Source organism: Microtus ochrogaster, unplaced genomic scaffold (assembly GCF_000317375.1).
Source record: "Microtus ochrogaster isolate Prairie Vole_2 unplaced genomic scaffold, MicOch1.0 UNK3, whole genome shotgun sequence".
Taxonomy (NCBI): domain Eukaryota; kingdom Metazoa; phylum Chordata; class Mammalia; order Rodentia; family Cricetidae; genus Microtus; species Microtus ochrogaster.
In genome coordinates, this window is record NW_004949101.1 from 11803130 (window position 1) to 11816976 (window position 13847).

The 13847-nt window shown below is 40.3% G+C and overlaps 1 protein-coding gene across 2 annotated transcripts in view; it reads left to right on the top strand.

The window, feature by feature from the left end:
- The window catches only part of Pak5 (p21 (RAC1) activated kinase 5), a 268738-nt gene that overhangs the window by 246896 nt on the left and 7995 nt on the right, over window positions 1-13847 (top strand). For both annotated transcript variants that reach the window (XM_005365545.3, XM_026788499.1), the window contains 3 exons: window positions 2394-2885; window positions 5867-6000; window positions 6709-6835. In XM_005365545.3, the coding sequence (XP_005365602.1) occupies window positions 2394-2885; window positions 5867-6000; window positions 6709-6835 (753 nt within the window). The remainder of the gene's footprint in view (window positions 1-2393; window positions 2886-5866; window positions 6001-6708; window positions 6836-13847) is intronic.

Here is a 13847-nt window from a genome sequence, read left to right on the forward strand (position 1 = left end):
ACACACACACACACACACACACACACACACACACAGTCATAGGTCCTTAGAAAGCAGCCCATTTTCTAATAGAGTAGGTTAACTATAACACATCATTCAATGTATTACAATTGAAAGTGCTGTCTTATTGTTGTAAGAACTTAATGTACAGGAACATATGTAACACTAGTATGCTGTACAACTTCTGTAAATGTTAGCTAGTTTTGTTGTTTTTGAGGTTATTGTTTATTTTCTTTTATATTGCCATTGTTATTCTAAGTACGTCATAGAACTCTAACAGTATTATTAAAATTTATTAGCCCATCACCATTCAATTCATTTTATATCTACACAATCTTCTGGAGTTTCCTACGATCTAAGGAATGAGATGTTAATATTTTTACCATTATTTCATTTTACAAATGAGGAAACTGAGGCTCAGAGATGCTGAGTGTTTTAACTTAAGGTATCAGAGTCAGGATATACTAACTATATTCCTCTGCATATGAGACAGGACCATTGCTTAGGGGATACCTGGTCCATCAGGGTGGTGGATCCATCTGAGTGTAGTGTGTTATCCCTAAAGTTAGGACAGCTAACTTTTGCATGTTTCCTGATGTCACTGCCATCAGTGCAGAACAGCTAAGAATGGTGCAAAGGTAATAGTTTTCAAGACAGCACTATCAGCAGTCTTTGCTCCCTTTCGTGGTAAAATGAACTTCCTTACATGCAGTGGCTGGAAGCTGTGACACCTATCTGGTTCCATCATCTTGCCTGGTTCATAGGTGAAGGGTCCATCCATTTTGTTTTCAATAAACGTTTAGCACCCTTCATTTATCCCTTCATGAAATACTTTTCTGCCTTGACTCCAGATTTCTGTGATGCCTTCATTTTTCCTTCCTACATCACTGGCCACTACTTCTCTTTTCATTTTTAAAGAGTCATTCTTCTCTTTTTGATGTATAGATTGGATTCCTTGGGCCTTTTATTATAAATTCAGCATCCTGGCTTTAATTCTAAGTTAGCATTGATGGCTCTCACATTCACATCTTTACCTTCATCCCATCCTTGATCGTAAAGAATGTCTAAGTCATTTAAGTGTCATCTAACATGGGTGTCTAATAACTCTCTCAAATTTAATGTAGTCATAGAAGAATTCATGAAATTTCTCCATAAATTATCTATTGCTGCTTAACAAATTATCTCAGAATCTCATGGCTTAAAACAGTAAACACTTACTATCATGCACGAATTCTTTGGTCGGATCTCTCATTGTATTGGTTATCAATTGATCTGTAACAAACTATCTCACAAAACAAAATATACCCTTGCTCAACACATTATCTCCTAGATCTAAAATACAAGCATTTAATATTTTACCAATTCTGAATGCCAGTAATTTGGAGAGTTTAGGTGATCAGTTCTGTCTTGGCATCTCTTATTAGGTTGCAGTCAAATGATCATGCATGGCTACTGTCATCTGAGAACTAGACATGAACTGGAGGAGGTACTTTCAGAATAGCTCATGGGCTTCAGTTTCTGGCTTAATCTTGCCAGGAACCTCTTCTTCTTCCCCTTCTCCTCCTCCTCCTCCTTCTTCTTCTTTTCCTTCTCCTCTCTCTTCATCATCATCTTCTTTTTTTTATTAAAGTTGCTGTGCTGTTACCATTTTATTGAGTTCATAAAAAGACCATAAAAATCAATTCAAACATGTTTGCAAACAGATTTTCAAATTTCGTGACAACTGTCTTCAGTTGCTAGGCCGAAGATAAGATGACAGATGTCTCTATTCCTATGGCTTTACTGTCACCATTCACTCATGTATTCATTCTTCACCCAGCTAGAAATCCCCCTCTGTAGGACAAGCACTGAGTCAGGGACAGTTCCCATCCCCACTTCATCAGCAGCATGGTGACAGACAGAAACTCAGGAAAGCCTTACTTCTTGATGCATGGTCTTCTCTGCAGGATTCTTAAGTACTCACACAACAGAGCAGTTGAAGAAGGGTAGAGCAAGTGATTTCTGTCTTATTGGCTAATTCTCACATCTTGCTTTAACCCATTTTTAATAATCTGTGTAGCCCCACGAGGTGTGGCTTACCAGGAAAGATCTTAACCTGAGTCTGTGTCGGGTGGGAGAATCATGGCCACTGACTGACTCGGCTTTTTTCTCCCAGCATTCTGTTTTGTCTACTCCGCCTACCTAATTTTCTGTCCTATTAAAGGGCCAAGGCAGTCTCTTTATTTAACCAATAGAATTAACACAAAACAGAAGACTCTCCCCCATCAGCTGGCATTGGGGTTATGCAACCAGATCCTGTTGGCACTGCCTCTTCTCATTCTTCTGCCAACAATAGGCTTCAGATTCAGATTCAGATCTAGTAAATGCTGGTCATCTGTGTCTTTTTTTCTCAGGTGGATTATGATCGAGCACAGATGGTCTTCAGTCCTCCATTGTCAGGGTCCGACACCTATCCAAGAGGCCCCTCCAAACTACCTCAAAGTCAAAGCAAAGCAGGCTACTCTTCAAGCAGCCACCAGTACCCTTCTGGGTACCACAAAGCCACCCTGTACCACCATCCTTCCCTGCAAACCAGTTCTCAGTACATCTCCACTGCTTCTTACTTGAGCTCCCTCAGCATCTCCTCCAGCACCTACCCTCCACCTAGCTGGGGCTCCTCCTCAGACCAGCAGCCCTCTAGGGTATCCCATGAACAGTTCCGGGCTGCCCTGCAACTCGTGGTCAGTCCAGGCGACCCCAGGGAATATTTGGATAACTTTATCAAAATTGGAGAGGGATCGACAGGCATCGTGTGCATTGCAACTGAGAAGCACACAGGAAAGCAAGTGGCGGTGAAGAAAATGGACCTCCGAAAACAACAAAGACGGGAACTCCTTTTTAATGAGGTAAATGCTGTGTTTGGATTGCCTCTTTCACATGTTGCTGCAACATTCGCTTCCTATCTCCAAAGCACTGCATGTAGGGGCTGGAAAGAAAATTCAGTCAGTAAAGTGCTTGATAAGCAAGCATAAGCTGCTCAAGGTAAGTAACAACAAAACAAACAAACAAAAAAAAAACCAGCATGGTGATGTGTGCACATAATCCCAGTGTTGGGAGAGCTCCAATTTTGTACTTGTTCCACTCTGGTACTTTCTGGCCAATCAGCCTACCCTATTGTTGAATTCCTGGCTAATGAGAGACCCTGTCTAAAAAAAAAAAAAAGAAAAGAAAAAGAAAAGAAACACACACACACACAATGACAGGCCTGGCAAGACACTCAAAGTTGTCCTTTATCCCCCACATACCTGCTCATAGCCCTGTACACACCACTACACACACACAGGGGGGGGGAAGGGGGGAGAAGGAGAGAGAGAGAATGACACTAAAAATAGAAAGGCAAAAGCAGCATTCCCCTGCTATTCTTCCTCCAGTCTCATTCCATGCATGCATGGCTGTTCCCTTTATAAAGTACTCCATTGTATCAGCCACCCAGCAGGCACAAGCCTAGTTGAGCAATAACCAATAAAGGTGCTGTTATTATTTGAGAGACAAAGCTGCTCAGATTGGTTCAATAACTAGATAACTGGCGCAAGATAATATGGCTAATTGACTATGGAGCCAGGGTTTGAGGGCTTTCCAACAGATTCCAAAACTCATACAGTGCTGTCTCTCTCCATGAACATACTGACTTCTCAGAATTTCTGGAGGATCTGTCCTTCAGTCTCTGCCAACACTCAGCTCCATACCTACTCATGACCTTTGTATAAAGGATCTATAGTGCTTACTTTTAATCTATACATGCTCTCCTATGCATGATACATCATTTCCAGATTGCTTCTAATAGCTAACAAAATGCAAATGTTATGCAAATATTTGTTATATTACATCATTTATAGATTAGCCAAGAAAAAAAGTCTGTATTGTAGTACTCATTTTAAAAACTACCTTCCATACATGTTTATTGATTGAAAGGATAAGTGACTCGTGAATACACAAGGCCTCCAATCATGTAAATATATGTATAACCGTAACTCCAAAACTATGCAGAAGTGGCCTACATTAATATTTTATTATTTTTTTCTTATATTTTCCTACTTACTTACACCATATATGTAGCCTGATAGCTTCTTATTTTAACTTGTTTCATTTAGGATTTAATTTCATGTTAATAAAGTTTTAGAAAGTATATTTGAATATATCAACCATATCATTTCTATGGCCTCAAATTCTTCCTTCACATATGTAAACCATACTCATTAAACCAATCTCCAGTTTATATTGTTTTCAGTGAGTGTTTTTGGCTTCATGTTTTATAATCTTATTAGAGTCATAAAGTAGGACAAATAAGCCAAATGACACTTAAATATATGTAGCTTTTAGAGAATTAACATATAATGTTTTTTAGAAAGTACCAGTTTGGGCCTTTACATTTCTCTGTCACACTTACTGGCATTATTAGATATTACATTATCTATTCTGATCTGATAGACATGGACAAACATTATTTTAATCAGAATTTTGTTGATAGTTGAGTGTTTATTTTTATATATTTTATATATGTATATATATTATATATATTTACATGACATTTAAACTCTTCTTTGAATCATGTCCTTTGTTTGCTTTTCCATTAGAGTTATGGCATTTGCTTTATTGCTAAGAATAATTGAGACAACAATTTCATGTTATACGTATACACATCAATTTTATTATATTTGTCATATATATATATACATATATATCAATTAGGATATTTAAAATAAGTACCTGTAACAAAATAACAGTGTTTTGGCATATTTTCCCTTCAATAACTTGGTCAGCAATGAGGAGAGAGAAGATTCCATAGAGATGTCAGTCTCTGATAAAGAACGTGCAGTCCACATCTCCAGAATAATCCATGGCTGCTTGAGGCTTGAGACCTTTGGTGTTCTGGCAGAATTCTCAATTCTCCTATACATATACAGATGTGAACTGACATCAATGCTCTCAGCTACATTAAAAACCTTACCAATGGAGGCTCCATTATGCCCAGTGGCCTCCCACATCTCTGGTTCCCACAAGATACCCATTTCTTATATATTCCTGGGAGCTGCAGAGAGCTACAGATAAGTTGACTTGAACATCTCCCCTATATCCTGTTTCTGATTCTTGGAATGTTTTTTTCTAAATTGCACTATTAGGACAGATTGGGTTGACTTACTCCTTAGCACAAACTGAAAATGAACCAGAAGCAGCCACAAGGCAAAAATTCCCAGGTACTTTTCCAACAAGTAGGCTCAGTTTGACCTTTAAACTTTTTAAAACACCTACAGCATATCTAATTTTACCATCTAAATATGTTCTTTGTATTCACACCAATTCTCCCTGAGATCCATCCTAAGTCAGGCTGGTGTCTTATAGCCCCTCTAATTGCTTACTTCATGGACATCAGTTACTACCCATTTGTGCACTTCCCACCCACTTCCTCAGCTTACAGTGCCTCCTTGCTGGATTGGCCCACAGAAAATATGAATAGTGATCTACGCAAACCCCTTTGTCCTGTCTGACTGCATCTCCCCAATGCCACAGTAAACCTCCTCTTTGACAGATTTTGCTGTATATCTTAAAGTTTTCCCTTCTTTACCCTCCCCCCCCACCTCTTCTCCCACACGTTCCATTCTTAACTTGGCAATGTCTGTTTGGCCCGTCGCTTTTTACAGTATACGCACTTGATTCTTTTTTTACTGCCACTGATAACTGCTGATGCCTCTTATCTACAGTACATAGATCCCTAAAGAAATTCCCCGGCACCAAATCCCTTTCGCTCGACATATTGATGTGGGCCGCAAGAGAAACCACAGCAGACTTCAGTCCCAGAAGTAAATATGTATCTTTCTCATTCATCCAGGTTGTGATAATGCGTGATTACCACCATGATAATGTCGTTGATATGTATAACAGCTACCTTGTTGGAGATGAGCTCTGGGTGGTCATGGAGTTTCTAGAAGGTGGTGCCTTGACAGACATTGTCACTCATACCAGGTAAGACAGATGACTCAAAGTACTACCTCAATAACTTCCTCTATAATTTACTCATAAATTAATGACTCTGCACACTCAGGAAATACAAGCACAGAGTTCTCATTATAAAATCATGCATACATATGTCATTTATTAAATTGACATGCCCTCCCCAACACACACTCTCTGGAGGTCACCAGGAGACAGTGATTCAATCTCAGAAGTCCACTGAGAATTCCCTTTTAGTAACAAACAACAGAACCTCTCAACACTAACATAGAGTCTAGTTTTATCCTCCTGAGTTGCAATATCATATCTATATGCTAGCTCCACCAGGCTAACCTGAGGACAGAAGAGACAAGCAGAAGAGCAAACTTGTATGTCACTGTAATGGACTTGTTAGGAAATAAAAATTGCTCAATTCTAGTTGAATACAGCTTGATCGCCTCCAGTATGAGAGGTCAAGGACATTAATTTGCACTAATTGCACAATGGCTAACAAGTGTGGTCACTTTCCTTTTACTTTTATTAGGCCCCTAAAATGCTCAGTGCCTGGATTTATTCTGTAATCATCACATCCCAGAGACATCATTTCCTTTATTTGGAGTTTTCTAGACAAGGACTAGAGACCTAAACTAATTCTCTGAAACCCAAGAGAGTGGCATCTCTTGAGCATTAGAAAGCTGTCCCTGACCCTGTCTCGATCCTTACATGTTATTTCCTTTCTAGAATGAATGAAGAACAGATAGCTACTGTCTGCCTATCTGTCCTCAAAGCCCTCTCCTACCTTCATAACCAAGGAGTGATTCACAGGGACATAAAGAGTGACTCCATCCTCCTGACAAGTGATGGCCGGGTAAGGTTTTGCTGTTGGGTCCCCTCCCTGTTTAGTTTGTCAGATTGCCTGTCATGGGCATTAGTCTCCTAAGAACACTTTCTCACAGTTCTCATTTTTGTTAGTCACACGTCGCCCACTCCACTTCTCAGAACTTGCAGAGAGGAAATTGCCTTTCCTCTGTATCATCCTGTTACTCAGAACTACTGGTGACCTGAAATTGATGGAGAATTTGTATCCTCTACAGTGAGAGTAGGCAGGAATGGAGACTATGGGAATTTCTTTCATCTTTCTACTGCATTCTTTCTGTTGAAAAATAAGAGAAGCTGACTTTTCTTTGCCTGTATCTACTCTCTTCCTTTTAATGTACCTACCTTCAAGGTCCCCAAGGCCCTGTGAGAAACAGATTACCAAATCTTATAATTTCCCAGTGTTTGAGCAGACATAGAAAAATCTTAAGAAACAAGCTACAAAGATGGGTTAGTTTACTGAAATAGACCACCCATTGTTATTGTCACATGCTGAAGAATTTGTTATGTTTGGGGCTGCTGGGCAGTAGCTCTGATCTTTGGTATAAGTCAGAATATCATGAATTTGTAGGATGAAGCTTGAGAATGAATGCTCCCCTCCTTACTCGTCACCTTGCTTTCAATCCCATGTAAGCATCCATGTAGTCAGTGCATGCTGGATTCAGAAGGCTCAAAGAAAAAAAGAAAAGGCATCTGGTTTAAAGGGGCAAATAGAAAACATTTATCATACTATGTTCCCATGCCCAGACTTCTGCATTTCTCATCAAAATAATCTAAACAGTTCTTTCCGTTGAAGTACAAAAGTCAACAGAATATAGGCTATGCCAAATCCAGAGATATAGCAAACTCACATTTGAAGGATGATTTAGGGAGTCGAGTCTTGACACATAGATTGTCACTGTGTAGGCCCTTCTCGTGCCTCTGACATTCTCACTGGAGAAAATGAGTTTGGAGTGAAAGTAACCAGCACCTCTTCAAGGTATCTGACTTTTATAATGGTGTAACCTCAGAAGAGATGAAAAATGTCTGGGTCACATCACAATTTGCTGAAGAGTCATCAGCGATGAGCTGGGAGAAACAGCCCACTCACTTTGGCTTATAAAGTTCTATTTTCAAAATAAATCTATGTTTCATTATAGATAAATTAGTAAATTTCATAAACTACAGAGGACAGAGAAATCACTCATAAGCCTATTCCCTAGTTTCCATATTTCTATGTACATATATATATGATGTGTGAATTGAGGATTATGCATAAGCAGCTTTAATTACTGCTTTTAACACTACTCCAGTTAAAACGTTTTTAAAGAACCAGCTCAAGAACACGTGTAAGTCAGCATTGTTATGCAACAAACCACTTAAGACTAAATGGCTTAAAACACTCATCATGTAGTTCTCCAAAAATGCATGGAACAATAGTGGGTTTCATCAGCTAGGACAATTGGTCTCTGTGCCATATGCCACCAATTTGCTTCCTCGCACATGTGACTGGCCTGCAATTGGTGGTCTCCAATACCTTCTTGTAGCTGCTGGATTTCACCAGAGGCTAGAGTGCAGTTTCTCCCAGATCAAGGCTCAAATTCTTCAGAAAACTTTGATGTGACATGAACATTTTCCCTCTGGCTGATGTTATCTCTACCGTATGCCAAAGGCAGTCAATAAGGAAGTGATGGAGACCACCGGCTGAAGGCCAATCACAAGCCAATGCTCCCCATCTTTTGTTATTGACTGACTTTCATCAGTGGTAGACGGCTAACGGGGCCATGTGTCACCCACCTACTAATAGAGTAGCCCAAAATAATTCACATTTCTTTTGACAATAATTCCAAAAAGTATCAGGAGGGGCAAACTCTCATACAGATGCAATGCAGGTACCTTATATCATCTTAGCTAAAGGAAACCATACATTCAACCAAGCTCACATTTAAGGGACGGAGAATAAACTGCCTTTCTTGCTTTTTCTGAATGTGAGTGTATTGTGTCTGTGGGTGCTCCCATGTATGTGTGTGTTTGAGTATGTGTGTGTGCTGCATGTGAATATGTGTATGTTTGCATGTGGCAGCCTAAGTTGGATGACGGGGAATCTTCCTTCACTTCTTTCCCTCTTTCATTGAAGCAAGGTCTTTCAATTGAACCCAGACAGAGGTTGCTGATATAACTAGTCTAGCTAACCAGTTTGCCCCAGGGGATTCCATGTCTCCACCTTTCAATGATGGAATTATAGGAGGGCCATCAGGCTCACCCACGATTTATATGGGTTCTGTGGACCTTAATTACAGTCCTTAGACTAGCAAAACAAGTGCTCTCAGTCCCTCAACCCAGCCTTAATCAGCTCCTCTTAGTAGGGGGAGTCTCATACTGCAAAGGGATGCAAGGAAGAATATATGTCTATACAGGAGGAGCTATAGGACAAGGGCAAGACACCCCATCTGGCTCAGAAAGCACATATATAAGACCCCATGAGGACGAATCACATCCAGCACTAAAGCAGTCCATGCATGGCCTCTGGGAATGGGACTTGAGGAAGCAAAGCAAGCCAGGCAATTTTAGGCCAAACTCTCTTGCTGGAAACATCTGATCTGAAGTCACTTGGGGAACTAAAATAATAGGACATCGTAAAATTGACATAATGGAAAAATTCTACCTCTGTTCAATACACAAGATTATTATTAAAGTACTGAGTTGCTTTTATTAAGGGCAGAACCTGTGTCTCAAGCATTCCTGCACCTCTGTGTACCCACCAGAGTCTACAGGAACAGAAGCACTGTGGATGCTACTAATCTTGTTCATACACTTATTTTCTGAATGCTTATTATCTGCTAGGATAATATAGATCCTAAGGATGAACAAAATAAAGCACTTATTAAGTTACATCCTTTAAGGTGTGGAAATATAATAATAAACATGTAAATAAAATAATAAATAAAAAGACTATTGCATTGCCTTCCTGGGAAAGGTAGCTCAGTGGGTAAAATGTTTCCTGCAAAAATACAAAGCTATAAATACAGATTTCTAGAACCCACATAGAAAACCAGGCATAGAGATGCATCTTTATAATCCCAGAACTAGGAGATGAAGACAGGAAGATCCAACGGCTTGCTGGCCAGCCAGGCTAGCTAAGTGCTGAGCCCCAGGTTCAGTGAAAGATCCAGTTTTACAAAATAGCATGGAGACCAACAAAGTGAGACACCTGTGATGGACCTCCAGCTTCCTCACCTGCACTCACGGGTGTATACAACCCCTCTCGCTTTCCAGAATAACTGAAGGACTTGTTCTGTGCAGACCCTCAGACACCCTCCACCAGACAAAGTCTTAGTTAGCCACAGTGATATCTTGCTTGGTTGTTAATTCCTGATCAGCTGTTTCCCCTTACTCATTATACTTCCTAATCTCACGGCCAGGGTTTCTTACATCTCTTAAATAAGTATTCTGCCTGAATTCTTGCCTTGGGATGTGCTTCTGGAGGGAAACACCAACTAATAGGGCACTTAACAGATAATGTAATGAGTATAAGCTCGTCTCCCATGTAACTTGAAGGAGGAATAAATGATAAATGGCAATAGACCATCAACCAGTGCCTTCTGACCACTCCATCCCCTCCCTAATACATTACCAACACTCAGCAGGAATCCATTGTCTCCCTACCAAGAATGTGCCCCAGTATCTGGTGTCTCCAACTGTTCTTTAAATGGATTTGGTATTATTACTCATGTTCCCTTTGTCATTTTTTGTTTTATCTCTGTAAAAGTCGCATTTTACAATTAAAAGGTGCCTTAAAGATAGTGAGGCAAATGCAGCTTTTAAATAATCAGAGATTTGTGCATATGAAATAACGTGCTGTCTCTGAAACTTATCCTGATCTCCATCTATGTCTCTCTCCTGCTAGTCCTCAGAAGGAGCATGTCCCAGCGTAGGATGTTATCACAGGAAGGCTTAGGATCAGATTTCAGATCTCCTTTAACAATGCCAAAAAGCTTTGGAAAAATATCCAGTTCTCTGTGCTCTGCCCAATGGTAGAAGACATGAAACCCTGCCAGTCTGAGAGAATGTCTATGACCCCTCCCTCTCCTCTTGGGGTTGGTATTTAATGAAGCAGACCTTAAGCAGCATCAAGATCTTGCCATCATCAAGCTGGCTCTTTCTTTTTTAATTTAACTTTATTTTTTTTAATTTAAATTTTATTTTTTAAGAAAAGAAAAACTATCCTTTTTCATACACACAAATCTCAATTCCCACTCCCTCACCTCCCCCCTCTTCCACTCCTCAGAGAGGGTAAAGCACTTTGTTTTGAGGAAGTTCCAAGGCCCTCCCTACTATATTGAGGCTGAGCAAGGTATCCACCCAAAGAGAATGGGTTCCAAAAGGCCAGTACAAACAGTAGGGCTAAATCCTGTCGCCATTGCCAGTGGCCCTGCAGTCTGCCCCAGCAATACAACTGTCACCTACTTTCAGAGGGACTAGTTTGGTCCTATGCTGGTTCCTTCACTGTCCAGCTAGAGTTGGTGAGCTCCCATTAGCTCAGGAAAGCTGTTTCCGTGGATGACCCCATCATGGTCTTGACCTCTTTGCTCATATTCTCACTCCTTCTACTCTTCAATTGGACTTTGGGAGCTCAGCCATGTGCTCCGCTGTGGGTCTCTGAAGCTGGCGTTTTCTATTTCTTATCTCAATTTTGTTGTTCCTTACTGTTGCTCTCTTTAAGGCAGAAGTTCTCAGACTTTACTTAGCATTAGAAAACAGTAGATAGAAAACATAAAAATAAAACCCCTTTCCTAGGTCCTGACTCTCAGGATGGTAATTTAGCTGGGCTAAGTGGTACCCAGGAACATTTGTACTAACAAGCTGCCAAATGATGCTGAAGTTACAGATGTGCGGGGCTATGGTCTTGTATGAAGCAACACAAGAAGTTTTCACAAAGGCAGTCTCTTCAAGCATGCAGGATAGGCAGAGTTCCCTAGATACCCAATCATAGAGCAAGAGTTACTATAATTCATCTTTACATCTACAACTGTCCTGGGATGGACTTTCTTTTGCACGTACCTCTACCCTGTATCCTTTTGTGGAGCCCATTTCTTAGATGGGACATGTTGGAGATGGCAGGGATAGCAGCAAGGCAGCACCTCTGTTTGAACTCGAAACTCTGAGGTCCTTAGTATTTTCTTCTGTGACAAGCCACATCTCCTCTGGGTGGGACAGTTCTTCCTCCTCTTCTCTTCGCATAAATGCATTAAGGAGACGGGATGATGTACTAAGCGCCCACAGTATACAATTCCACCTAAAACAAGGCTCAGCTTAGAGCCATGTGATTTGCTTCTAAGTTCTGCCCACAGTGCTTTATTTCACTGTGATTTGAGTTCTCATTATCTACTTGAAGATTTATTTGGACAAATGTTACATGCAATTATACTTTTTTAGAAAGCTGTCTCTTTTATGTACTTGGATGAGTTAAAAAAATATCATACAAAAGCACCCATACTCCTATACAAGAAGAGTAGGCCTAGATGCCAACCATCCAGTTTCAATTCCTTAACTTACACATTTTGGCAGGGAAATAATTATTAGGATCCCAGATTTTGGAGGGTATGAGCTTTTTTTTATGTCAACAGAGAGAAACACATAGTAAGATACTGAGATGAAAAAGCACAAATGCCCTAAATTCCCTATTTTAGCAACTATCTTTGTGGTATGATTGAGCATCTTTTGGGTATATGTCCAAGAGTGGTATCACTGGGTCTTGAGGTAGATTGATTCCCAACTTTCTGAGAAGCCACCATACTGATTTCCAAAGTAGCTGTGTAAATTTACACTGCATCAGCAATGGAGGAGTGTTCCCCTTACTCTGCATCCTCTTCAGCATAAGCTACATGGGTGTTTTTGATCTTAGTCATTCTGACAAGAGTCAGATGGTATCTCAGAGTCATTTTCTTTGTATTTCCCTGATGACTAAGGATGTTGAGCAATTCCTTAAATCTCTTTCAACCATTTGGGATTCTTCTGTTGAGAATTCTCTGTTTAGATCTGTATTCCATTTTTTAATTGGATTATTTAATATTTTGGTGTCTAGTTTCTTGATTTCTTTTAATATTTTGAATATCAGGCCTCTGCCATACATGGGGTTGGTAAATACCTTTCCCCATTCTGTAGACTGTCATTTTGTTTTATTTACCTTGTCCTTTTCCTTACAGAAACTTTTCAGCTTCAGGAGGTCCCATTTATTTATTGTAGCTCTCAGTGTCCGAGCTGCTGATGTTATATTCAGGAAGTGGTCTCCTGTGCCACTACATTCAAGACTACCTCTCACTGTTCATTGCACCATTATTTATAATAGCCAGAATCTGGAAAAAACCTAGATGCCCCTCAACCAAAGAATGGCTAAAGAAAATGTGGTACATTTACACAATGGAGTATTACTCAGCTTTAAAAAATAATAGCATCATGAAATTTGCAGGCAAATGGATATAACTAGAAAAAAAAATCATTCTGAGTGAGGTAACCCAGAGCCAGAAAGACAAACACAATATGTACTCACTCATAATTAGATAACTGTAAAGCAAAGGATAACCAGACCACAATCCAAAGCTACAGAGAAGCAGGAACCATTATTCAGATAAATGACAGAAACAGATGTAGAGATCTGCATCCAAGCACCAGGCCGAGCTACAGAGTTCAATCAAGGAGAGGGAGGAGTGATTATATGAGCAAGGGGGAAATCAAGATCATGACCCACAAAGATAGTTGGCCCAAAGAAAACCCACAGAGACAGTTTACCCAAACTTGCAGCAGCTCAAGGACCTCGACCAACAGCTGTGGATCCTGCACAGGACCAAAACAGGCCTTCTGCATGCGAGCAATAGTTTTGTAGCCTAGTCTGCTTGTGGGCCCGCTGGCAGTGGTATCAGAATCTACCCCTAGAACATGAGCTGACTTTATGAAACATGTTCCATATGGAGGGATGCCTTTCTCGGGGGTGGGGGAAGCTTGGTCTTGCCTCAACTGAATGTGCC